The 27579-nt window shown below is 40.7% G+C and overlaps 1 protein-coding gene across 1 annotated transcript in view; it reads right to left on the bottom strand.

Moving 5' to 3' along the window:
• LOC137020424 (collagen alpha-6(VI) chain-like) overlaps positions 1-26401 on the bottom strand; it is a 54027-nt gene extending 27626 nt beyond the window's left edge. The window contains exons 1-7 of the mRNA XM_067385939.1: positions 26365-26401; positions 23626-23719; positions 13703-14278; positions 12496-13083; positions 11092-11432; positions 10581-10659; positions 9942-10078 (exon numbers count right to left, since the gene is read on the bottom strand). Coding sequence (XP_067242040.1) covers positions 9942-10078; positions 10581-10659; positions 11092-11432; positions 12496-13083; positions 13703-14278; positions 23626-23701 — 1797 coding nt within the window. The 5' untranslated portion in view covers positions 23702-23719; positions 26365-26401. The remainder of the gene's footprint in view (positions 1-9941; positions 10079-10580; positions 10660-11091; positions 11433-12495; positions 13084-13702; positions 14279-23625; positions 23720-26364) is intronic.
• Positions 26402-27579: the final 1178 nt, after the last annotated feature.

Genomic DNA, 27579 nt, shown 5'->3' with positions numbered 1-27579 from the left:
TTCACCCCGCTAACGCTTCCGCGACAGCGCGCACACACAATTAATATACTGCTTATTAACTTATTAACACGTGATTGAAACGAGCTAGGCCCGCCTTGCAAATCAGCACTGCAAAAGCCTAAACCCGTGAATGGCTGAAAACCGAAACTAACTAAAGCTTAAGTGCGGGCAATAACACCAATAAAGTCTGCAAACGCGGCTGTTATTCTAAACAAGTACAATTAAAATACAATTATAGTCGAGGTAGGAAATAGGACAAACACAGATACGAATTAAATCCTTCCTAGCAGCAAATAATAAACGAAGCAACTGACCCAGAACAGATATTAAGCAAAACACTTACGTGCTCATGCGTCCGTCACCACTGCCAGCTCGCTAGTCCTGCTCACTTCTGAATTACACGAGTTTAAGTATGGTCAGCCTCGCCAGGCCCGCCTTGCAAATCAGCACTGCAAAAGCCTAAACCCGTGAATGGCTGAAAACCGAAACTAACTAAAGCTTAAGTGCGGGCAATAACACCAATAAAGTCTGCAAACGCGGCTGTTATTCTAAACAAGTACAATTAAAATACAATTATAGTCGAGGTAGCTCTAGATATATCTGTCAGCGAGTTGCCACATGTCAGCGCCCAGGAAGAAGCAACACCCCTGATGTCAGTGCAATGGTATCCACTATTCAGTGAGCCATCCTCTGCTTAGAGACAGTCTTTCCCTTCTGCTGGCCTCCGTAACAGACAAAGAGCTCATCTGGGGTCCTGAAGCTCTGTGTTCTGTCCACTTAATTGTGCAAAGCATGAACAGGACAGAGCAGAGCCAGGGCTGGGTCTGCCTCCTCTAAGGGCAGTGCTTGCAGGTTCACCACCTGATCCCAAAAGGGAGTGGTAGGAACTTTGGGCCCATATCCGGGCCATGGTCTCAAGATAACATGAGAATCACCCGGGCTGAATTATAGGCACAATTTCGACTGAAAAAGCATGCAGGTCCCCTACCCTCTTGATAGAAGCCAATGCGACCAGAGAACTGTCTTAAGGGACAGGGTTTTTAACTCAGCTGACTGCAAGGGCTCAAAGGTCAGTCTCCAAAGTGCCGTAAGCATCAGGGACAAGTCCCAAGAAGGTAAAGAGTGTAGACAAGGAGGATTCAATCCCCTCGCCCCTCTCAGGAACCTGACTATCAGGTCTTGCTTTCCCAAAGACTTACTTTCAAATGCATGCAAATGCGCAGCAACAGTGGCGACACAATAATGCACAACCAACAAGACCTGCTCCTTGTCCTCCGTGACTTTGCACAGTGTCTGTGCAAGAAGGCTCACTGGGGGAAACGCATACTTGCGTGGGCCCCTGGGGCCAGCTGTGTGCCAGCGCATCCGTGCCGAGGGTCCCCTCATCAAGGAGCAAAACAACTGGCAATAAAACTTGTCCGGGGCGGCAAACTGGTCCACCTGTGTAGTCTCGAAGCATATCCTGATCAGTTGAACCACCTGGGGATGGAGACTGCTGTGAGAGGTCGTCAGCTGCACAGTTGAGCACGCCTGGAATGTGAATGGCACAAAGTGACCTCAGATACTTCTGACTTCATAGGAGGAGATGGCGGGCGAGTTGTGACATGCGACAGGAGCGTAGACCACCCTGATGGTTGATTTATGCAACAGTCACAGTGCTGTCCGTATGGACCAGTATGTGCTTGCCTAGTAGCAAACCATTCGCAAACAACAACTCGAGCCGGTTGATGTGCCATTGCAGTTGGGGTCCTGTCCACAGACCCAAAACTGTATGCCCATTGTACGTGGCTCCCTAGCTGGTGGCAGAGGCATCTGTGGAGACCACAGCATGCTTCGACACTTGTTCCAGGGCAAACCACTTTTCCCACTTTTTGGGTGTGAGCAAAAACACACCATTTTTGTGTGTGTCCCTTTAATTGTAAATGAGCTGCTGCTCCTGGCCCCCTTTCAAGAAAAGCGTGGGCTTCAAGAGCTCATGCAACAAACAAGACAATCTCATGCACTGAAACAATCCAAAATTGTTGGCAGTGGTGTTCAGTTTTAACCGGAGTGGGACAATGATGCCTACAGAGCCAGAGAATGCTGCATGGACATAGAACAGGTATATTTTAATTATGGTTATAACTCATGTTGTCATCTTGCTTTTATCCACTATTAGTAGTGACGTCACTTTGCCCAGAATTTTCAAACGGTTTGTTTTGAGACACTGCTCTTGATTTATGGGGATTAAAAAAAGAGTGGGTGGATTTTTATCATAAGGTGGTTGTGTACACACACTGCCGAAACACATTAATGTTCAAACACCATGTAAAAGTGAATTTTGCATAATAGGTGCCCTTTAACCTCAGAGTCGGGAAAAACATAGAGGAGCGTTTTGCTGGATTTTTTTCACATAGCAGCAAAATCAACTTAAAAAGCTCTGTAATTTTTTGTTATAGAGACAGAAGTAATATATCAATTGAAACTATAGAATGTCTTCTTTGTGTAAACACAAAATGTTGTGCTTTTTGCAAAATAAAGAAAACTAACATGATGCGTGATCTGTCGTCTCCCTCTGAAGGAAGTCCATTCTGATAGTACTCAGAAAATGAACTGTAACTTAGTGAATACTAATCACAAAAAATGAGACATGTCTAAAGAAACAGTGAAAGGTCAGGTTTTAAATCTTGTAAGTCAAATCGAAACAAATATTCTCTGTTTATGTAATCTGTTTGGAAAGAGAAGGCTGTCAGACGCTTGTGAATCAGCTCATTATCCGCTAATGCGGCCACACCCACTGAGCGCACACGTATTCAGACGCAAATTCTGAGGCGATACATTCAACACAGTGAACGCCCATGTCAGCTCGGAAAAGCGCATCAAGCTTGGTCACTTTCATGTAGGATACTTTTCATCGTTTTAAAATGCGGTGAAGAATAATTCTAAAAGAATTTACCTCAGTGGAAGAGCCATTTCGAGGATCAACTCAAGCCAATGACAGTGAATGGTAAGATTTTTTTATTCTTTAGTTCTTTACTCTAATTGTGATATAGTGTCTGTGAATATTAAGCCACAAAAAGACTGTTTAAATATGAATCCTGCAAGTTTTGTGTGTCTCAGTGTGAATTAATGGGGCAGATCGACTTACATTAGTAAATTGCCATGGCTATTCCCAAACTATACTGCTATACTGAGATGAGTGAAATCAACTGAAATACATAATAAATACTGAAATAAAATGTGTTAGCAATTTATTAAACTGCACATTAACATTTAGGCTCTATAATACAACAAATATAATATATAAAATGCCATAGAGGTAATATGAATGTTTAGACAATTTGCATCACAGAAACAGATTATATTTTAAAGTATATTAAAACAGAAAACCATTATTTTAAATTGTAATAATATTTCACAGTATTGCTGTTTTTTTCCTGTACTTTTGATCAAATAAATGCAGGCTTGGTGAGCATGAGACTTCTTTCATAACATTAAAAATAGTAATGTGGCCAATCTTTTGACTGGTACTGTAATTTAAAATATAGGCCTTTACAAATTTTCTTCACATGATGTGCAATAATACATGCAATCATAAGTCATGTTAGAGGTTGCTTGCGCAGAAAACACACGATGAAGGAGATAGGAGATAAGACTTTACTTGATAAATCCAACAGGTACAGGAATTAACGCAGCACAACTCATGGAAAACGAGACCGGACAATGAACATCTTCTTCTTCTTCTTCTTCTGTGGATTTATTGGCGGGTTGCAAACCAACTGAAAAGGTGCATACCGCCACCTACTGTGCTGGAGTATGAAAGAAGCTGTTACATGGAAGATTCTCTATATTCTGTATTTCAAGCCACTATTCCTTAAGAACTTCATTAATGCTGTATTTGTCTACCATACTCTATTCCTGTTTTTAAAATATTGTATATTGTGAATTCTGTAATACCCAAAGCTTGCATTTCTCTTATAAGCTCCATTCTTTCTTGTTCAAATTTTTTACATCTTATCAAAACATGTTCTACAGTTTCCATTTGCTGGCATACATTACAAAAACCAGAGTTGTGTTTGCCCATGATATGTAGTGTTGCATTAAGATTGGTGTGCCCCATTCTTAATCTTGTAAAAATAATAAATTCCTTTCTATTTATATTATGACTAATTTGACTTGGTTTTACATTATTTTGTATTCTATAGAAATGTCTTCCTTTCTTACATGAGTCCCAGTATTTCTGCCATTTACTCCCACAAGCTTGTTGAATCAATGACTTCCCTTCTACCCTACTTAAAGTGACTGCTCTGTCAATATTATCCACTTTGAGTGCTTCCTTGGCCATTTTATCTGCCGTTTCATTTCCCTGTATCCCCACATGTGCTGGTACCCATAAAAACTGCACTACAATTCCAAATTGTCTTAATCTAAATAAAATAATCAAAATTGCAATCAGTATGTCTTTCCTACATGATTGAAAGGTTTGCAAGCTTAAAAGTGATGCCAATGAATCTGAACAAATTAAAACTTTCCTTTTAGAGTTTGACCTTTCCTCTTCAAACCATTCAACTGCCATCTGAATGGCCACTAATTCAGCTGTGTACACTGAAGTTGCGTCAGTTAGTCTTGCTTTGTTCCCACTTTTAAATTCTGGTACATAAAATGCTGCACCAGTTCGTCCTGTCTCAGGATTTTTTGAACCATCAGTGTATACCTGAATAAATGCTGAATGAACAGTATTAATGTATTCTACTGTTTTATATTTGACTTCACCTCCAACTTCTCCTTTCTGAATTCTGTCATGTATTGTCAAATCAATCTGTGGTTCACTTAACAACCAAGGTGGTATTGGAGATATTGTTATAGTTGGTCCAAATATTTTTGATTCTATCCTCATTTCTTTTGCCCATTCCTGAGCCTTCCATGCAAATCCTGTACCATGTAATTGTCTAATCTCCCAACTTTGCTCTAATACTTCCTTAGCTAAATGACTATTATTATGGCCCTTTAAACTTATCCAATATGCCATAGATAGTTTTTGACGGCGCAAATTTAAAGGCATTTCTGATAGCTCTACCTGCATTGCTGCTACTGGTGTTGTTTTAGCAGCTCCTAGAATGCATCTTAATGCTCTATATTGAATAACATCCAATTTCTTTAGCAACGATGCAGATGCAGACCCATATACAATGCATCCGTAATCTACTATGGAGCGAAGAAGTATATTTATATATATATAAGTATATACATAGTATATTCCCATCATTGATAGTTTATCTGCACCCTAATCCTGTCCTACTAAACATCTCATTAGATTAAGTACCCCATTACATTTATTTTCTATAAATTCTATATGTATTTTCCAAGTCAGTCTACAATCCATCCATAAACCTAAATATTTAAATTCCACCACTCTTTCCAATGGCTGTTTATATATATATAACTGAACATCAGGTCCTATCTTTTTACGAGTAAAAAACTGACAACAAGATTTAGTTGTGGAAAATTTAAAACCCCATTCTAGTGACCATCTCTCAATGCTCCCTACTGCTTTTTGAATTTTTTGAACAACAAAGGTAATATTTCTTCCTCTTTTCCACAATATTCCATCATCAGCGTATAGTGCTTTATTAATATCCTGATTAATTCCTTCAAAAATATCATTAATCATAATATTAAATAAAATAGGACTAATAACGCTTCCTTGGGGCGTACCATTTTCTACATTACTGATACTAGATAAAATATCTCCTACCCTCACTTGTATAGATCTGCCAAACATAAAACTCATTACCCAATTATAAAATCTTCCCTCTATTCCCATTTTCTCCAACTTTAATAACAATCCTTCCTTCCACATCATGTCATATGCCTTTTCGATGTCAAAATATACAGCTATCAGTACCTCTTTCATTGCCAATGCCTTTTTAACATCTGTTTCTAACCTTATTAGTGCATCCATAGTAGAATGTCCAGGGCGAAAACCATGTTGATATGATGCTATCAATTTCTTACTTTCTAATATATAGTACAATCGATTTGCAATCATTCTCTCCATTAATTTACATAGATTAGATGTAAGAGCAATTGGTCTGTAATTACCTACTACTGATGGATCTTTCCCTGGTTTAGCTATAGGAACTATTACAGCATGTTTCCATTCCCTTGGCAATTTACCTTCCACCCACACCTTATTAAATAGCCCCAATACTGCTCTAAGCACTACTTCATCAGCATACTTAAACATCATATAACATATTTTATCTTTTCCTGGTGCACTATGTCTAACCTGATTAAGTACTCTTTTAAGTTCAAACATCTCAAATGTTGCATCTAATGCAGTATGTCCATTAGGTTTCTGATAATATATATTTTGATTCTGTTCCAAAATTTCCTTTCTTCTTTCCCTGAATTTATCATCTAAATTTTCATTACTATGTATTTTTTTAAAGGTTTGGACTAACAATTCTGCTTTTTCTTCCTTTGTTACTGCTGTTCTCTCTTCTCCTATTAACACAGGAATATTATTGGTTCGATAAATACCATTCATCTTTTTTAACATATTCCATACATCTCATAGTTGCGTATCTCTTCCTAGTGAAGAGCAGAATGTCTGCCAATATTTCCTTTTAGCCTCTTTAATAATTCTCCTAGCCTGAGCTCTCTTTCTCTGGTAATTAATGATAGATTCTGGTATTAATGTCCTTCTTAACAACCTAAAAGCTTCATTTCTTTGTTTTATAGCATCAGAACATTCCTGATTCCACCAAGGTACAACTTTTTTTCCTTTCTCTACTCTTTGTTTTAGGAATTGCTTCTTCTGCTGCTTTAACTATCACAGATGTTAATTTATTATTATATTCATCTATATCCTCCATGATGTTGAAATTATTTAGTTCTTCATTACATATTTTATTAAACTTTATCCAATCAGCCTTTTCAAATCTCCACTTTGATAGTTTAAAAAAGGTTTCCTTCATCACTTCCAAACCCATACTACACATAATTGGAAAATGATCACTCCCTATTGTGGTATCTTCTAATATATCCCATTGACATTTTAATGCTATAGATCCTGAAACTAATGTTAGATCTATGCACGACACTGATGAATTTCTAACATTAACTCTAGTACCTTTTCCATTATTTAAACATACCAAATTCTGTTCATCCATATATTCTTCTAGAATTATCCCATTTCTATCAGTAGTTAAACTTCCCCAAAGACCATTGTGAGCGTTAAAATCCCCACACCATATTATTTTACCATCTCCTCCTATTGAATTCAAGCTGTCTATTGTTAATTGATTACAAGGATTATAAAAATTCACTATTTTAACCTTTCCTATACCCATCCACACTTCAATAATTACACATTCTATTTGTGTGTCTATTATTATCTCTCTAAATGCCACCCCATTTTTAACAAATGTTGCACATCCACCACCATTCGTTACAATCCTGTCCTTCCTAATTGTTTTATATCCATGTATGACAAAGTTCAGTTGTGGTTTAAGCCATGTTTCTTGGACGCAAATGATATCTGGATATGTTGGTAAATCACTTATAAACTTTTTAAATTCTTGACCATTTGCAATTATGCTTCTAGCATTCCATTGTAGAATTATAATTGTCATTTAGTTTTAGTTTTCTGACCACCTTTTGATTCCTGGGAGCTTGATGCACCCTCTGGTTGACCTAGCAGATACTGAATCTGCTCAATTGATGTATCATTTATATCCAAATGACAAGCTGCAGCAGCTATTATGATCTTCAGTTTTTCAGTTCTTTTATTTGTTTGAGCAGTAAAGTTAATAACATCAGCAATGAATGCTACAAATTTGACCTTATTAACCACAAGTGTATTTTCATTAACAGGGCAACTATGCTTGCATTCTCCTTTTCCTACTTCTCCCTGAATAGGAGAAATGTTACTATTCCTGACATCTCTGTGAACAGTCTGAACTTGTTTAACTGCCTCTGCATATGACACATTGTTTAGAGTCTTATATTTCAAAGCTTCCATGGCTTGTTTTTGAGCTTCACATCCTAAATATGCAGCACTGTGTGGACCACCACAATTGCAGCATTTCACTTCCACTCCTTCTCCACATCTTCCATATTCATGGTCTCCACCACATTTACAACATCTCCTTCCACCCTTACACACCGCTGCAACATGCCCAATTCTTTGACATTTAAAGCACCTCAATGGCGGACGCACAAACGGGCGTACTGTATAGGATATATATCCTATTTTGATACGCTCAGGTAGTCTCTTGCCGTTAAATGTTACTGCCACTGTAGTGCTAGCCTCTCTACTTCCATTCCTATTAGTAAATAGACGATGCACCTCAATCACCATTTCTTCCTTCAACTGTACTTTGATCTCATGGTCTGCTAGTGTAACTGGTACTCCTGTGATCACTCCCTTAACATTCTCCATTTCTCCCGGTATATGCACTTTGACAGTTACTCCACCCCATTCCTTCATTTTCAGAGCTTTTTCTTGTTGTTTTTTATCCACACAATACATTAGCACACGGTTGTTTGACATATATCTTGCAGCTTTAATATTACCAAGAGCCTTTTTAATTAGGTTGGTCAGTTTAATCGGATTACTGATGTTTTCAACTTTATCTGCAAGTGTTACCATAACCTTAAATTCAGCTTCCATCCTCCTAGTCTTATTGTCCCTTTCTTTTCCTTCAGAGTTGTTACCATCCGATTCCGATCCTCTGTTTTTCCGCTTCTGAGTAGTTTGTACCTGGGACCATTCCTCTCCATCTACTAACGAAGACTCCTCTTCCCCGTCCCAACTTCCTGTATCCATCTTCCTCATTCACAGCACAGCTGTTGCAAACCCGCCAAACCACCAACCGACGTAACTCCACCCAAGTCCGGACAATGAACATAGGGCAAACAGGAACTTTAATACATAGAGTAACTAACCAAGATGACAAACAGCTGTGATAATCGAGTTAGTGTCCATGGTGACTAATGATGGCGGGAAAACAGAACAAAGGAGATCATGTGACATAAAAAACAGAACGTGACAGATCACAAAAATCATGTTTTCTGTTAAGAGTGGACATTATATTAATGTTAATACGATAGCTGATATGATCCTGTTATCAGCATGCTCACAGAAGGTTTTTTTTTTTCCTTTATCTCACAGATTTGAGAATCAGAGTGACCAGATATTGGTCCACACTGGACTGTGCGCATATGAAACTGAGATCACTGACTGGAAGCAGGAAAGTTTTTTTTGTTTTCTTTTTTTTTTCCCTTATTTTTGCCTCTATTGCAGAAACACCAAATGCCAGGTATGTGATGTTCACTTATATCTCTGAACAAGATTTATTTCCAGGTATAACTGTGTACTCAAAATGTGTCTTTGACTCTCATTTATATAGATAACTATATTTTAAATAAACTTCAAACAAAAAATGATATGTCTTTTGTCATTGCATTCTTTCTTAGTTGACTCAGTCACACTCCTGACCTAATGTCTCAATATGCGGCTCAGTAGGGGCAGGGTCTTAATCTCCTCAGGAGTGAATCACAGCATTATTCATGAAGATTCACGCCTCTTTGCGTACGGGCTCCTTAAACAAAAAGTGTCTTAGAAATTTAAAATCAATACATTGTTTTTTGTGTCCGAGTAGGCAGGATAATTTCCACATCATTTTGAAGCAAAAACTCAAATAAATATACAATTCCCAAAAGTCTTGTGAAAAAACATTTAGTATGCATTTTGAGGCCTTATTTCATTTACTTTTTTTTTTGTTTTATCAAAAACAACACATATACGTAATACTCTCAAAAATACAAACATGCACATACTTGTTAACATATTATAGTAGCCAAGTTTGTGCTGAATACAGTGTAATATCATTAATATGTTTATAAAAAACTGGAAAAAAAGCACAAATGTCAGGGCATGTTGCTTTGATACTTACAATCTGTTTCATAAGAGCATTGCCTAAATTCAGCATGTTGATGGTCAGTGGCTGCATGTAGCCGAAACCTCTGCCAAATTCCGGCTGGTGAACATCCATTCTTCCCTCCAAAGACACAATCAGCAGCGTATCGACCCCTAGATTTCACATCAGAAATGAGCACAAATAGCTTTGAATTGGTTTAAGGTCAAGGTCACAGTCTCTACACTTGAAGTTTTAAATATTAAAAGATAAATATTTCTTTGTAAAATCTTCACATTATATTCCTGCAAATATGACAAAAAATTTCCTGTGGCAAAACACTAAAATTGCGCATTAGAGTATATGCAAAGGCAATTTTAAATGTGACCTAGATGAACCAGTGAGTTGTGGGACTCTTTGCTAATAAAATGATTTTGCCAAAAGAATGGTGTGAGAACTTTATTATGTCTTGTCACTCTGCCTCATCTCAGTGAGCTTTTATTATGTTTTCTGCATGCTCAGTAAGGTGATTTAAGCTTTTTTAGAAGTTTCAGTGAGCAAACAACTTTTGGAAAATGCTTGTAAAAGCTAACATGAACAGAGACTGCTTATAAAAAAAGCACTGTTTTCAAACATACCCAGAATAATGTGGACATAGACAAAGACATAGCCACTTACCACTTTGTTTAAGTCTCTCTGAACTCGCCATTAAACGCTGAATGCTATCATCTAACCCGTCTGTAAAGATTATTAAAACCTAGACACAAACATACAATTAAATGTCAGAGGATTGAACAGCATCGTTCTGTGTGAGTTCTGTTGTCTCAGGCTATCTTGAATGAGAAATGAATGTTTAATGTGATATAGGTGACCAAGATGGATCTAAGTGATTAAGATGCTAAATCTGATTTCCCAACCATGTTCGCATTTTTAAAATTCATATTTTTTTCCCAATAGTCCTCTAACAGATGTAATTTAAATCACCATTTTTGGTCAAATATAGCAAATACAAGTGCATAGTTTTTCCTTGGTTGTATAAATGATTCGTTTCTAGTCAGTAAAACATCACAAAAACATACAATCATTAGGAAATAGCATCAGCAATTTAAGGGAACATTCACATAAAGCATGTAATATATAGCTGACAATCTTTTTGATGGTCAATTGTATATCTCAGAAACATTCCCACCTTTGCCTTGGCGTTGGAGTTGATAAACATGTCTTTGAAGGAATCTAACAGAATCTCGTTGAAGGCCAGGGGCTCCGTAGGTCTCAGTAACATCACTTTCCTGACCACATCCTCGTTGTACTTCTCAAAGCTAAAATCACCCAGAACTCTGCCATCTCGTGCAGACACTAGCCTATAGCCAAATCTAGTTTTAATGTTGTCTGCTTTGACACAGCACAGATCACCCATCATGGAGATACGGTGGATGGCTGCAGTAACTATCGGTTCCACCGGAGGTCTCAACAGAGTTTGCGTTGATTGTCTGGATACGTCAAACCCAAAGGCAGCGTCAAAATCGCAAACTGTTCAAACAGATTCAAGAAAGGGAACAGACAAATTTTTATACATCATTATCATTAATACTTATATAATACATACATTCATACATATATGCATATGTAAGTCTGCAGTATATTACCATGTTAGAGGACTTTTTAACAAGTAAGTGTTTCCCAAAATCACAAAACAGTCAACTGTCTACAGTCTAAAAGTCTTAGATTCATCTTGTGGATATTAAAGTACTTAAATGTAAAGTCTCTAAAGGACAGAGTAATAAGCATTTCCTGGATATAATTTTAATATGGCAGTAATTAGAGTAGTCTTTCTAAAAATAAAAATAAATAAAACAAATGTGTAAATAAAACATGTAAATTAACTGATGGCATTAGCCTAAAAAATCATTAAGGTCAGTTAATCAGTCAACATCTACATCCCTAGTGGAAATCAAAGCTAAGATGGCATTGTTGACATGTAGATGTGCATGGTCACATGGTCAATGTATTCAACTGTCTGAGGTCAGAAAGAGGTGGAAGATTAGAACAAGTCTTACTGGACTTGGGCATTTGAGTTCTGAAAGTTCCTTACTCCATTTTCAAAAGATCAAGTGATTTACTTTCCATCTTTCTGTTAACTATTGCTCAATTTGCTCTGTTTCAAAACCCACTGAGATCCCTCATAACACAGTGTCCTAACTACACGCAACGGCGCAACATGTGATAAAAGGTATATTTTCCATGTTAATCAGAGTTTTTGTCCTAACCATCCACAACACGCAACAATTCTATTTTAGAAACGGTTTCTATTTTTCTAAGATGTCACGGCTGGAACAACAACACAAAGTAAAGCAATTATAATCGTAAGTACTGTTTATGTGCTTTATTTATTGTTAAAAGTATCTAGTTTGATTATCATTTTGTGTTCTCAGCTTTGTAGTCGTACTGAAAGCAACCATGGATAATTCACCTCAGATCGTGAGTATTTAGTAGATATATTAGAATTTTATAGAGTATTTATAATATAGAGTAGAGTAGAGTATTTAGAATATATTAATAATTATGAATTATACTGTAAAAACTAACTACTTACCATGTTCAGGAGGTCGTCTTTGGTCTTCACAGAGGAAATTTAACACTTTCCTTATGGTTGTCTTCAGTTCAAGGGTTTCGAAAGTCTCAATGAGGACCCAGTCAGGTAATCCAGCTATTTCACGCAGCTCAGATTTTTTTGTTTCATTGCCAACCCCAATAACAGTTATTGTTATGTTCTTGTTTCTGAGATAAGCTAATGCATTCAAGTCTTTTGGATCATTAGCGTATCCATCTGTGATCAGCAGGAGATTCTGAGCGACTCCTTCATCTATTCTGGATCCATTCTCTTTTGTGAAGTAGTGTCTAATTAATTTCAGGGCGCCCCAAGTACTTGTGCCCTGCCTTCGTTGCACAATATTGTTTATAGCTTGCTCCACTTCTGCAAAACTAGTGTATGTGTTCAGGTAAAATTCATGCAAGAGTATATCGCTGAACTGGGCGACACCCACTCGCCACTTGTCTTCAGCAATATGCAGTTCTTTCACAATGTCAATCATGGTTTTCTTGAGAATACTCCAACTTGGTTCCTTAATAGACTCTGATCCATCAATTAAAAAAACAAGGTCTGATACCTCCTTCTCACAAACTAGAAAGAGAAACAAAAAACATTAAAGACAAACAACATTAATAGAGACAAAAACTTAGTGTAGGTGAAGCAACATTTTAACTCATAATTTAGGCACTATTAACACTTGGTCACTTTAGATCTTGCATTTGTACCGATAGCTACAGATAGCTCAGAAGGTGGTATGAAATGTAAACAAGTCGCAACTTGAATATATAAGCAATCCACATGTGAGCAAGCAATCGTGGATGAGACACATAGATGAAGCAACCATAAACCACAAACACCAAGAAGCATATGGAGTGAAGACAGAGCTTTAAACTGAATTATATTGTCATTAAGCATGGGAAGTCTAGATCGAATTTGCAGTCACAAATGTTTAAAAACAAGTATGGTACAGATGCAAGTGAATAAGCAGAAATAAAATACAAATACATTTAGGCTTAATATAACATAAGAAAGAGAAAGAAGAAAGAAATTAACAAAGAAATGAACATCAATATAACAGGGAAGCTTGTTATTAAAAAATCTACAGAATATTAAAAACAGCTGAGCTACTGATAAATGGACTTAAATTTGTAGCATGCCATTTTAGCTAGTTATTCAGGCACTTATAAAAGATGATACCAGTAAAATTTACTTGGTTTGGTAAGATTGCAGAGCTCTTGCGTGATTGTTTCTTGTTGTCCACGCAGATCCTGGTAGGTGCTTGCATAGTGCACTCTTCCTTTCTCTCTCGCCATCTTCCTTAGCTGGACCTCATCGGCATCTTCAGTACCTATAGCAAAAAAGTTGACTTCTGAATTTGCCAGGGATTCAGGCCATGTTTCCAGTCCACTCGGGTCATTAACCTTGCCATCTGTAATCAGAAACAGCACTTGGGGTACATTCTTCGCCCGTCGTCCACCATGTGTTTCGCCAAAGAAGGAGAGGGTATAGTTAAGGGCCTGGGCCGTGTTTCTTCTTCCACCTGAAGGTCTGAGGTTTGAGATAACCCTCAGAACATCAGCCTGACTTTTGAACTGTTTCAGGGTGAACTCAGATTGAGAGCTGTCAGAGTAGGTGATGACTCCAAATCGTACCCGTCTTTCTCCAACCACAGAATTTTTCACTACATATGCCATTAAGCTTTTAAATTCCAGGAAACCATCTTTATTGGGATTACCAGAGGCATCCACAAGGAAGATTATGTCAATCAGTTCAGGTGTCTTGCATTCTGGAAAGATAAATGATTATAATGTGAGAAGTCATCTGAAAAAGTCACGCTGGCTTTGGTTTTTACTATAATACACATGAAAGCTGACAATCTTTTAGAAGATGTACACATTAAAAAATGGCAAAACACAGTCTCCTGTGTACAGACTGAGAGAAAGAAAATGTCTCGGGTTACAGATGTAACCCTGGTTCCCTGAGTAAGGGAACGAGACGCTGCGTGAAACGCATCGGGTACCTTCTGCCTGATATCGTCATTGAAGCACTCCTGTATCCAACCAATCGTGTAACGAGATGTCAGAGACGGGTGACGTCACAGACCAGGAAACTATAAAGCATGCCCGGATGCAGAGAACACTAGCTTCTGTGGTAAATCTGAAGCAAGCACTCGCAAGCATGCAGGGGTACGGCAAGAGACGCAGCGTCTTGTTCCCTTACTCAGGGAACCAGGGTTACATCTGTAACCCGAGACGTTCCCTTTTGTGGGAACTATCGACGCTGCGTGAAACGCATTGGGAACGCAATCCCAACTGTGCCGTACTTCAAGTGCTTGTTCATGTTAGCTCGAAAGTACGGAGGAGCCCGGAGTGGAGTCCACATCAAGGTTATAATATCTGATCAACGTATGCTGGCTTGACCATCCAGCTGCGTCACAAACGTCACTCATAGGGACGCCGGACATCAAAGCTCTTGATGCCGCCATACCCCTTGTGGAATGAGCACGGACATTAAATGGAGAAGCCTGTCCGGCCGCTTTGTATGCTAGTGAGATGGCCTCGACCACCCACTTACTCATTCTCTGCTTGGACGCCGGTCCGCCTTTATTAGGGGAGCCATAACAGACAAACAGTTGCTCTGTTTTCCGCCACAGGGCAGCTCTGTGGACGTATGCATCCAAAGCCCTAACTGGGCAGAGCAGATTCAGTTTTTCCTGATCCGAGGATGTAAATGGAGGAGGATGGAAGGCTTGAAGCACAATAGGACCCGGGACATTGGTGGGGACCTTCGGCACATAGCCCGGTCTAGCATGAAGAAATGCTCTCACCATTCCAGGAGCGAACTCCAGATACGGGGGGGGCCACTGAAAGGGCCTGAAGATCTCCAATTCTTCTCAGAGAAGTAATAGCAAGCAAAAATACAGTCTTGAAAGTCAGAAACTTTATAGACACCTCCTCCAGTGGTTCAAAGGGAGCCTCGGCTAACCCTTGTAGAACCACTGATAAGTCCCAAGCCGGGGTCCTTGTGCGCACTGGAGGCCTCAACCTCAGTGTACCACGGAGGAAGCGTGACACGAGGGGGTCTCGACCCACCGAGGAATCCCCCCCAACATGGTAGGCTGATATAGCCGCAACAAAAACCTTCAAGGTTGAATAAGATAGGCCTTCAGAGAATGTTTCTTGGAGAAAGCATAGCACAGAGCTTATAGGAGCATGAACAGGGTCTGTTTCATGTTGTCTACACCAAATAGAGAATAGATTCCATTTGTAGGAATAAAGCTTCCTCGTGGAGGGAGCCCTGGAGCTAAGTATGGTCTCAACAACCTCAGTTGAGAGACCAGCCTCTATGAACCTGGCCCCCTCAGAGGCCAGGCCCACAGTTTCCATAGTTCTGGACGGGGATGTATTATCGCGCCGCCCGCCTGAGATAGAAGATCCGGCCTTAGGGGAAGCTCCATTGGAGAGCCGTCTATCATGGACACCAAGTCAAGTCAAGTCAAGTCAAATTTATTTATATAGCGCTTTTACAATTGGTAATTGTTTCAAAGCAGCTTTACATATTAGAAGCACAGAAAAAAAAAAAGGGAAGTGGTTAAAACTGTACAAACAAGCGTGGTAATATGTAACATATACAAGATGGTGCTACATTAAGCCAATGTCGGCTGACTTCCAGGGGTGGAAAAAACCCCCTAGGAGAAAAACCCAGCGTGCTAGCACTGGGAAAAAAGTCCTAGGAGGGAAAAAACCCCTTGGATATATATATGTAAATGTATATGGAGATCAAAATCTGAATTGTACATTTTTATTATAGAGTTTAAAAATCGATTATATATAAATATATGTAAGCGGATACGGGGATCCTGGGCTACGTTGTAGTCAGGTCCAGACGCAGGTTCTCCATCTGACCTGGATACGGCCTGGATCCAGCACCCGGCAAACCTCAGGATAAGCAGAGAGACAGATATTAGCGTAGATGCCATTCTTGTTCTGATGTACAGGTATATCTAGTGTTATAGGAAATGTTCTCGGTTCCGGCCGACCTAATTATTGCAGCGTAACAATCCTTTAACGGGTTTGAAAAATGTTAATGTATTGATAATGTGTTATGTGTATGCAAGAGCAAAGAGATGTGTTTTTAGTCTAGATTTAAACTGACAGAGTGTGTCTGCTTCCCGAACAATGCTAGGAAGATTGTTCCAGAGTTTAGGTGCTAAATAGGAAAATGATCTGCCGCCTTCAGTTGATTTTGATATTCTGGGTATTATCAACTGGCCTAAATTCTGAGATCGCAATAAACGTGAAGGACTATAATGCATTAAGAGCTCACTTAGGTACTGGGGAGCTAAACCATTTAGAGCTTTATAAGTAAGTAGCAAGATTTTAAAATCTATACGATGTTTAATAGGGAGCCAATGTAATGTTGACAGAACTGGGCTAATATGGTCATACTTTCTGGTTCTAGTAAGAACTCTAGCTGCCGCATTTTGAACCAACTGTAGTTTGTTTAAAAGCCGAGCAGAACAACCACCCAGTAGAGCGTTACAATAATCTAGTCTTGAGGTCATGAATGCATGAACCAACTGTTCCGCATTTGTCATTGAGAGCATATGTCGTAATTTAGATATATTTTTTAGATGGAAGAAGGCGGTTTTACAGATACTAGAAACATGACTTTCAAATGAAAGATTGGTATCAAAGAGCACACCCAGGTTCCTAACTGAGGACGAAGGTTTAATGGAGCACCCGTCAAGTGTTAGAGAGTATTCAAGGTTTTTTCGTGAGGAAGTTTTTGGTCCAAAGATTAGGAAATCAGTTTTTTCTGAATTTAATAATAAGAAATTTCTTGTCATCCAGTTTTTAATGTCAGCTATGCATTCTGTTAGTTTTGTGAATTTGTAGGTTTCGTCAGGGCGCGAGGAAATATAGAGCTGAGTATCGTCAGCGTAGCAGTGAAAACTAACACCATGCTTCCTAATTATCTCTCCTAAGGGCAGCATGTACAGAGTGAAAAGCAACGGTCCTAATACTGAGCCTTGTGGTACCCCATATTTAACCTGTGATCGATACAACATCTCTTCATTAACTACCACAGACTGATAACGGTCAGATAAGTATGATTTGAACCATGCCAAAGCAATTCCACTAATGCCAATATAGTTTTCAAGTCTTTTTAAAAGAATGTTATGATCGATAGTGTCAAAAGCAGCACTGAGATCTAATAACACTAATAGAGAAATACAGCCACGATCGGATGATAGGAGTAGATCGTTTGTAACTCTAACGAGAGCAGTCTCAGTACTATGGTATGGTCTAAATCCTGACTGGAAATCCTCACAGATTCCATTTCTTTCTAAAAAGGAACACAGTTGTGTTGAAACTGCCTTTTCTAGTATCTTTGACAGAAAAGGTAGATTCGAGATTGGCCTGTAATTTACTAAATCTCTCGGATCTAGTTGAGGTTTTTTAATAAGAGGTTTGATAATAGCCTGCTTAAAGGTTTTTGGCACGTGTCCTAGTGTTAAAGATGAATTAATTATATCAAGAAGTGGACCTACGACCTCTGGAAGCATTTCTTTCAGTAGTTTAGTCGGCATTGGGTCTAACATACATGTCGTTGATTTTGATGATTTGATAAGTTTAGATAATTCTTCCTCTCCTATAGCGGCGAATGATTCTAGTTTTACCTCAGGGACACTACAGTGCACTGTCTGAAGAAAAACTGTAGACGGGTGCATGTTTATAATTTTCTCTCTAATATTATCAATCTTGCAAGTAAAGAAGTTCATAAAGTCATTACTGCTGTGCTCTATGGAAACGTCAGCAGTTGAATATCTGTTTCTAGTTAATTTAGCCACTGTGTCAAATAAATACCTAGGATTATGTTTGTTTTCTATTAAGAGATTTGAAAATAAGTAGATCTAGCATTTCTTATGGCTGTTCTGTACTCAATCATTTTTCTTTCCACGAAAGGCGAAAAACTTCTAGTTTTGTTTTCTTCCAACTACGTTCAGCTTTTCTAACAGTTCGTTTTAGAGCCCGAGTGTGCTCATCATACCACGGCGTTGGATTAGTTTCCTTAATCTTCTTTAGACGTAAAGGAGCGACCGCATCTAATGTGCTGGAAAAGAGAGAGCCAATAGTTTCTGTTGCAGCATCGAGTTCTTTTAAGTTGTCAGGTATACTAAGGCGATGAAACTGCTCGGGGAGATTATTTATAAAGCAATCTTTAGTGGCCGACGTGATTGTTCTACAATATTTATGGCTGGGTGGTGGTTTTGTAGCCTTGGCTAATTGTATTATACACGAGACTAAATAATGATCTGATATATCATCGCTCTGCTGTAGAATTTCAACAGCATCAATATCTATTCCATGCGACAGTATTAGATCTAGGGTATGATTACGACAATGAGTGGGTCCTGACACGTGTTGTTTAACTCCAATAGAGTTTAAAATATCTGCAAATGCCAATCCAAATGCGTCTTTATTATTATCTACATGGATATTAAAATCACCAACAACAAGGACTTTATCCGCAGCCAGTACTAACTCTGATAGAAACTCAGCAAATTCTTTGATAAAGTCAGTATGGTGCCCTGGTGGCCTGTATACAGTAGCCAGCACAAATGTCAACTTACATAATGTTACATAAAGCACCATCACTTCAAAGGAATTATATTTGAAATTCTTTTGAATGATTCTGAATATATTACTATAAATTACAGCAACACCTCCCCCTTTGCCTTTCTGTCGAGGATTGTGTCGATAATCATAACCTTGAGGACTAGATTCATTTAAAGTAATGTAATCGTCTGGTTTTAGCCAGGTTTCTGTCAAACACAGCAAGTCTAGTTTATTGTCTGTGATAATTTCATTTACAATAAGTGTTTTTGAAGAAATAGATCTAATATTCAGTAACCCAAGCTTTATCATTTGTTTATCTGATTTATCTGTGATTTTCATTTTTTGAACATCAATTAAATTTTTACCCTTAAAAGGTTTTGGAAGTTTTTTGTATTTACTAGTTCGAGGTACAGACACAGTCTCTATGTGATAATATCTAGGTGAAAGTGTTTCTATGTGCTGTGAATTATCTGAGTTCTGTGACGAGAGGCGGCTAGCAGACGGTCGGTTTAGCCAGTTTGTCTGCGTCCTGATCTGGGCCCTGGTTTGTCATGTTTCAGCTCTAAGACTATTTGCCAAATTTCTAGAGAGAAGAGCAGCACCATCCCGGGAGGGATGAATACCATCTCTTTTCAACAGATCAGGTCTGCCCCAAAAGCTTTTCCAATTGTCTATGAAACCTATATTATTCTGCGCACACCACTTAGACAGCCAGCCATTGAGTGATGATAACCTGCTAAGTCCGAGAACCATATTCGGGTCGGCCAGTACGGGGCCACAAGTATTAGGCTGACCCCTTCCTGGCGTACTTTCTCCAGGACTCGTGGGAGCAGAGCGAACGGGGGAAAAGCATACAGACGTAGTCTCGGCCACGTCTGTACCATGGCATCCAGACCCAGGGGTGCTGGATGCGTGAAGGAGCACCAGAGAGGACACTGGGTTGACTCTCCCGAAGCAAACAGGTCTACTTGTGCCTGACCAAAGTTTTTCCTCGGCCCCTGCCTCGACAGGGCGTCTGCCCCCACATTCTGACTCCGGGGATATATGCTGCCTTCAACAAAAGCAGCTTCCCCTGAGACCACAGGAGGATCCGACGGGCCAAGTAATTTAGTTGGCGAGACCGTAGACCCCCTTGATGGTTTATATAAGACTCTCAGGTCTGGGAGAAAGTGTTTTAGTGCTAGAAACACCGCCATCATCTCCAGCCGATTTATATGCCAGGAGAGATGATGGTCCTCCCAAAGAGGTGAGCTGAGCGACCGTTCATGATCGCTCCCCAGCCCGTGAGGGAAGCGTCTGTCGTAAGCATTGCGCAACGACCAGAGGCTCCCAACGCGGGACCCTGGGACAGGAACCAGGGGTCTTTCCACACGGCTAGAGCACGAAGGCATCGCCGTGTGACTTTGATCATTCGAAAAGGGTTCCCCCTTGGGGAAAACCCCCTGGTCCTGAGCCACCACTGTAGGGGTCTCATATGCAGGAGGCCAAAAGGAATTATGTTGGACGCAGCTGCCATTAGACCCAACAGTTTCTGAAACTGTTTCACAGTGAGAGACTTCACCCCTTTTACGGCTGACAGAACAGAGCTCACACGGGCAGGAGTCAGACGTGCCTGCATTGTTGTGGAGTCCCACATAACACCTAGATAATTGGTGGTCTGAGCTGGTATCAGTACACTCTTCTTGGCATTGAGCCTCAGCCCAAGCCTTTTCATGTGAGACAGAACAGCATCTCGATGTTGAACTGCTTGTTGCTCTGAGCGAGCTAGAATCAACCAATCGTTGATGTAATTCAGTATGCGAATGCCCTGGAGTCTCAAAGGAGCTAGGGCTGCATCTACGCACTTCGTGAATGTGCGGGGTGATAATGATAGGCCAAACGGAAGAACCTTGTACTGGTAAGCTTCGCCCCCGAAAGCAAACCTGAGGAACTTCCAGTGAGAAGGATGGATGGACACATGAAAGTATGCATCTTTCAAGTCTATCGTCACAAACCAGTCCTCGGACCTGATTTAGGGAATGATCTGTCTGAGTGTAAGCATCTTGAATTTCAGTTTTTGTACAGACTGATTTAGCACACGTAAATCTATGATAGGACGAAGTCCTCCATCCTTCTTTGGAACTATGAAGTAACGGCTGTAAAAGCCTGACAGCTTGCTGGGAGGAGGAACCCTTTCTATAGCTCCTTTTTGCAAAAGTGTCATGACTTCCTGTTCCATAACCAGAGACTGCTCGGGGGTCACCACTGTGGGAAGGACCCCGTTGAATCTGGGCAGGCTATTTTGTAACCTTTTTCTATCATGAGCAGCACCCAATTTGATATATTCGGTAGAGTTTTCCATTCTTCTAGAAAATCTACTAAGGGAACCAGTCTCTCGAGACTGGTCTCTGGTGTTTTTTGAGCACTTGGCTCAGCGCTCTGAAACGGCATGCCGGCAAAAGTCAGCCGAATCAAGTGACAACCGTCCTTCCTCGGAAGGTCGGTGGGGACCTGACGCACACTGGATGACAGATATAGCGAGGTCCCCGGAGGGCGCTGGAGGGAAGCGGGTGTCAGATGTATTAACACCAGGCTTCCTCCAGACGGGGGCCGCCCTCCTGGGTCCTGACCCACAGATATCAGGACCGCTTCTTAGAAGCCTTCCGCGCTACAATGATGGCCCGCAGGTCCGTCTTGCCGTGGGAAGGCTTCTGTTGTGCGGCTCGCCCCTGTCCCCAGAATCTACGTGGGGGAGCACGGGCGGCCACACTTATTTTCTGTTGCGCTCTGTGGTGCGCTGAGGAGCTCGTTGCGGGCCGAGACTGCTCCCATTCAACAGTCTCGGCGGGGACTTTAGACCGGCGGGGGAGGAACCTCTGAAATGCTGCAGATTGTTTCTTGGTCTCCTGGAACCTCTCGACGACAGTTGTAACTGCGTCGCGAAGAGGCCCGCAGGAGACAGCGGCGCGTCCATAAGGGCAGCTTTGTCTCTGTCCCTTATGTCAGAGAGGTTCAGCCACAAGTGCCTCTCCGTGGCCACCAGGGCTGCCATAGAACGGCCCACCTCTTTGGCCGTCTCCTTAGTGGCACGGAGAGCCATGTCTGTCGCCATGCGCAGTTCCTGGATGCACTCAAATGTGGCCTCCCCGCTGGTATCAATTTCCCCCAGCAGGTCGGCTTGGTAAGCCTGCAGCAGCGCCATAGTATGAAGACACGCTGCCGCCTGACCTGCTGCCGCATAAGCCTTGCCCACCAAGTTAGATGTAGTCTTAAGGGGCTTGGTGGGCAGCGTCGGTGCTTTCAGGGACGATGCCGACTCAGACGAGAGATAGCCCGCGAGCATCTCTTCAACCCGGGGCATCGCCGCATAACCATGCTGTTTCAGCCCCACGATATTACTATAGACCGAAGTCTGGGGGCTGAACACTCGATGTTGTACTGGTCTGTTCCAGGATCTAGACACCTCAGTCTCCCCGCTCTGCTTCAGGCCAGCTGATATTTAATTTGGCTACAGCTCTGGTCACTACCCCTAAGAGCTCCTCATGTGCGGGGGAAGAGGATGGCGGTCCCTCTTCCCCTGCGTCGACGCTCATCACATCAACATCCTCAGATGAAGATAGATGAAGCGCCGATGTCTCTCCCCGGGTGGAAGAAACCGCTGGGCGTGCTTCCACCGCAGCAGGAGAGACACTGGGTCTGGCAGCTAAAGGGAGAGATAGGGCGGAGCCCGTCTCAACCCCCGCTGCCAGATCCATCTGTGAACCCCACGAATGGAGTCTCTGCTCCGCCTCGGCAGCAGCGGGACCCGATCCGCGGGGAACACCGACCAAGGCACCCTCTTTCTTATCAAAGAGTGCCCGGCGAGATCTCAGCACTCTAAGGGTGAGCCTTTCACAGTGCACGCAGACAGCTCCCTCGAGAGCTGCCTGCGCGTGCTCAACCCCCAGGCAAATGACACACATATCGTGTGTGTCCCCGTCAGGAATGAAACGAGTGCAGGGAGATGCACACTTCCTGAACCGCTTGCCTTCCACCATTATATATATATATATATCGTGTCTTTATTGTGTATATGTTATGTAGTGTTCTGAGACTCTTGTCCTCAGACAAAGAGATGACAAACAAACACTAAATAGGACGCACAAACAGCAATCACAATATACACCAGTATTGCTGAAACTCTTGTCCTCAGACAAAGAGTGAAATCAAAGATGATAAAGAGTCAGACAAACACTAAATAAGACACACGGGATAACATGGAGCGCTTGCTGAAGATAGCAGAAGCTAGTGTTCTCTGCATCCGGGCATGCTTTATAGTTTCCTGGTCCGTGACGTCACCCGTCTCTGATCTCTCGTTACACGATTGGTTGGATACAGGAGTGCTTCAATGACGATATCACGCAGAAGGTTCCCGATGCGTTTCACGCAGCGTCGATAGTTCCCACGAAAGGGAACAGACTTTTCATTTGAGCAACAATCAGACAAAACTGAATATAATCATCTAGAATTATCTAGTAAATCCTGCCCCTACCACGTTTTTGGCCATTGCTGACAAGAAAACATAATGAGAGAACAAGGAAGCCAAGTAATCTCCACTCCTTCTCCATGCTTGAGTTCCTTGTTTCCTGAAAAAAGCAACCAATGAGGTTAAAATTTCTTCAACAGTCACATCACCATACAGAATTGTAAATATAATATGATGTTAGCTTTAAGAAAGCATGAACAGATCTATTAGGGTAGTAGGGATGTTCTTATAGTGAAACACTGAGATCTTCCCACTTATCTTTCTTTTCTTTTTTCTTTTTTTTTAATGAAACTAACTCACATTCTTTTTGTAAAGACTGAGATTTGAATTCTAGTGATTTTCTGTGTTAATGGACCTACAACCACTAATACTTATGTTCTTACCACACAGCAGCCTTGTCCCAGATGGTACACTTTAAGTTAACTTGTGTAAAAAATGGCCATCACAGGTCTTGGGTTGAATGTAACCATGGTTCCCTGAGAGTAGGGAACGAGACATTGCGTCACTAGCTGACGCTTTGGGGAAACTCCTTTCACCGAAAATACTGCAGCCTGATTGCACCCGTGCAAGCGAGTGAGGAGCAGGGATGAAGACCTTGCTTCGTGGAGAAACGGGGCTTCCTGTCCCTGGATTTTTGGCGCATAGGCGGCTCCGGATCACGTCACGCCCCCGTGTTTGGAACAGGAGGATAACTCATGGCGATCTGGATCGTACCTGAGGGGGACTGTTAGCTTCTGCTTGTGAGACTCCTTAAACCTTTCTGGAAAGCACCCATAGAATCACCAAAGAGGCCCAGGGGACTCACTTGGGACCACGCCTGTGTGATCTCCTCATGAAACTCAGGGAAAAACGGCGCCATCTCTGAGGGGCATCTGGCTGGCAGCCAGCCTGCAGATAAGCACCATCCATCCACTTTCTCGTGGCTGCTCCAGGGCTGACCATTCCAGACCCAGATCACTGACAGCCTCAGTGAGGATATTCAGCAATTCCATATTTTCTAGGTGGGCTACTGAAGTGGTGTGCGCCTCATCCAACGGGGCTTCTGACCAAGCGCCTGGATCAGAAGTGTAAGTAAACATGGTGTCATCCTCTACATCAGGAGAAGGGTAAAGGCTGACCTCAGGCGAATAGGAGATCAGGGACAGCTGGGAACGATGAGGACACAGACGCTGGGCCGGCATCATCTAATCGAGGGAGCCTCCCGAGTGAACACATCGCAGCCTCCCCGGCCACAGCTTGATAACGGCGGGAGGGTCTCTGTTGAGGGCAACAGCAAGCCTCGCACGGAGAGTCTTGATTGGCAGATCCTCGCAGAAATGGCAATCAGACACCCATTCCTTGTAGCAACTACTTATTGTCTTCTTCTTCACCGGAAGGTCCATGGCGATGTAGGCTTCGAATTGAAGGAGAAAGATTCTGAGGGCAATTGGCAACTGGAGGCATTGGTTATTGCAGTTGCAATAGAAAATCAGGCATCAGTATTTTCCATGAAAGGAATTACGCAGCTAGTGACGAAATGTCGAGAGACCTACCTCGAAACCACTACTACAAGTTAGATCAAACTTCATCAAGTGCCAATGCAGCAGCATTTGCAGAAATTGCGCTGCACAGCAAAATATATTAGTGTAGTAACAAAGGAAGCCTAGAAGACCAAGACTCCATATCTATTAACTGATTTAACACATTTTTCAGATACAAAAACATGTAAAATGTATGCATGTCATGTTTCTTAGAAAAACATTTCAAAGATTATCTAAAACACATCCATTGTTGTCTAATTGATTATGTGGGGCACCATTAGGGGTTCTCCTCTTGGCTAAAAAATACAGTTACTAACAATATGATTTAATGGTTTATTATTTTTCGACCAATAGGTGGCACTGTGACCGAATTGTATGTGGTGTGGTCAGAGTAAGGTGATAATGACACATGCAATGTTTGGTGCCAAAGCATTGCAGAGATACAGCCTCAGAGTTGTTTTGGCAATTATGAATTATAAGAATTATTTAATTCAATATCACATTTTATAAAAGCAGACTTAGTATACTGCATAGCCTTTCATAAACAGCACCAATATTTTTATGACAAAATACTGTCTGTAAACCTTGTCTTGATACCTTTTCTTTAAATATCCAAACATTTTCAAATGCTATTTAACAGACAAGAGTCACATTTATACACATCAGGATACAAACAAAAACATTTCTAATGTTTCATATTCATCCCAAGCCAATAGGAATAAGCAACAAATGTGTTTCCAGTTTTTGCAAGGATAGTGTGTGCCAGCTCTATACTACTTTCCTATTGCATTTAGGACCAATGTGGACATGACAGTCATGAGAGATCTGAACCCACAAAAAATAGGCTTGAATAAAACATCTCTACATGCTTATTTTTTTTAAATACTCTAACCCCTGGTTTTACAGACAAGGCTTAAGTCTAGTCCAAGACTAAAATGCATGTTTGAGCTGTTTTAACTGAAACCAACTTGCACTGACATATCTTACAATATATCAAGATGCACACCAAAAATTTAATTTTTCTAAGGTACATTTATAAAAGCCCTTAAATGCCCTAAATGAACTAAAGTCTAATCCCGGCTTAATTTAAGACCTGTCTGTGAAACTGGGCCTAAAACATAGTATCATCATAATGCCTTTTCATGGATTATACTCAGACTACCTCAGTGCAAACAGCTCTGTGCTCTAAGTATAATAAAGGAAGAGAGTAAAGAGGTGAACTTACACAGAACCCAGTCACTGAAGGGACGAGTCCAACCCGGAGACTCTGAATGAGAAACTAAAAATCTGAAACTGTTCATAAAAACTAATCAAGCCACACCTCAACACCATGATTTCCATTTTAGGAAATCTTTACAGCTTCATGTTTGTTGCTTTCTTAAGCTTTTAGTTCATTTAATTTAATATTTCCATCAGTGCATTTATAATAATGCTAAAGGAATAATTCACCAAAAATGAATTTGTTTCATCATTTACTCATGCTATGGAATAAGCTCAAAAATGTAGTCACCATTAAAGTAATCCAAATGATTGTGTGCTCTATTCCAATTTCTCTAAACTTATTTGATAAAATTTGAGACACTGACTGACTTTACGTCACTACTTACTGAAAATCAAATATCATTCACAAAGTGGCACTGCATTTAGTTAGGAGACATGTGAGAACCAGTGGCATTTGGCATCAATGACATCAAATCTGTTGTCCTTACAACAGATGATTGGAAAATAAACTATAGCAGAAATGATAATAGATAAACATTGAAAAAAGCAAGTAATGGAGTACTAGGAATCTAGACACAGAAAAAAAGGAGAATGTGACTTTGCAATCTTTCCTCACCAAGGACTGATTAAAGACTGAAAATCAGAATTAAAAAGGCTTCTCACAATCAGTTCATATCAGAGAAGCCTCATTTGATGAGCGATTATAAGTGACCACATGTAAACAATATTCATTCCTACAACACATTCAATGTTCCTGTCAACTGCAACCTATGCTAAGACCTGAATTAATAATTAAACATTAAAGGGATAGTTCACCCAGAAATGAAAATGTGATGTTTATCTGCTTACCCCCAGCGCATCCAAGATGTAGGTGACTTTGTTTCTTCAGAAGAACACCAATGATGATTTTTAACTTCAACTGTTGTGATCTCAGTCGTATAATGCATGGCAATGGGAACTCCATCTATAAGAGTAAAAAAAAAAAAAAACATGCACGGACAAATCCAGATTAAACCCTGCGGCTTGTGACGACACATCGATGTCCTAAGACACAAAACGTTTGGTTTGTGCAAGAAACCAAACAGTATTTATATATTTTTTTATGTCTAATTCACCATTATGTCCAACTGCCTTGAGCATCCGGTGTGTGAGGTCTAAAAACACACTAATGCCGGAAGTGATCTCTCGAGTGTAGACATCAATGAGTCATCCAAAGTTA

Source organism: Chanodichthys erythropterus, chromosome 5, assembly GCF_024489055.1.
Source record: "Chanodichthys erythropterus isolate Z2021 chromosome 5, ASM2448905v1, whole genome shotgun sequence".
Classification (NCBI taxonomy): Eukaryota; Metazoa; Chordata; class Actinopteri; order Cypriniformes; family Xenocyprididae; genus Chanodichthys; species Chanodichthys erythropterus.
This window is presented reverse-complemented; position numbering and strand designations above follow the sequence as displayed.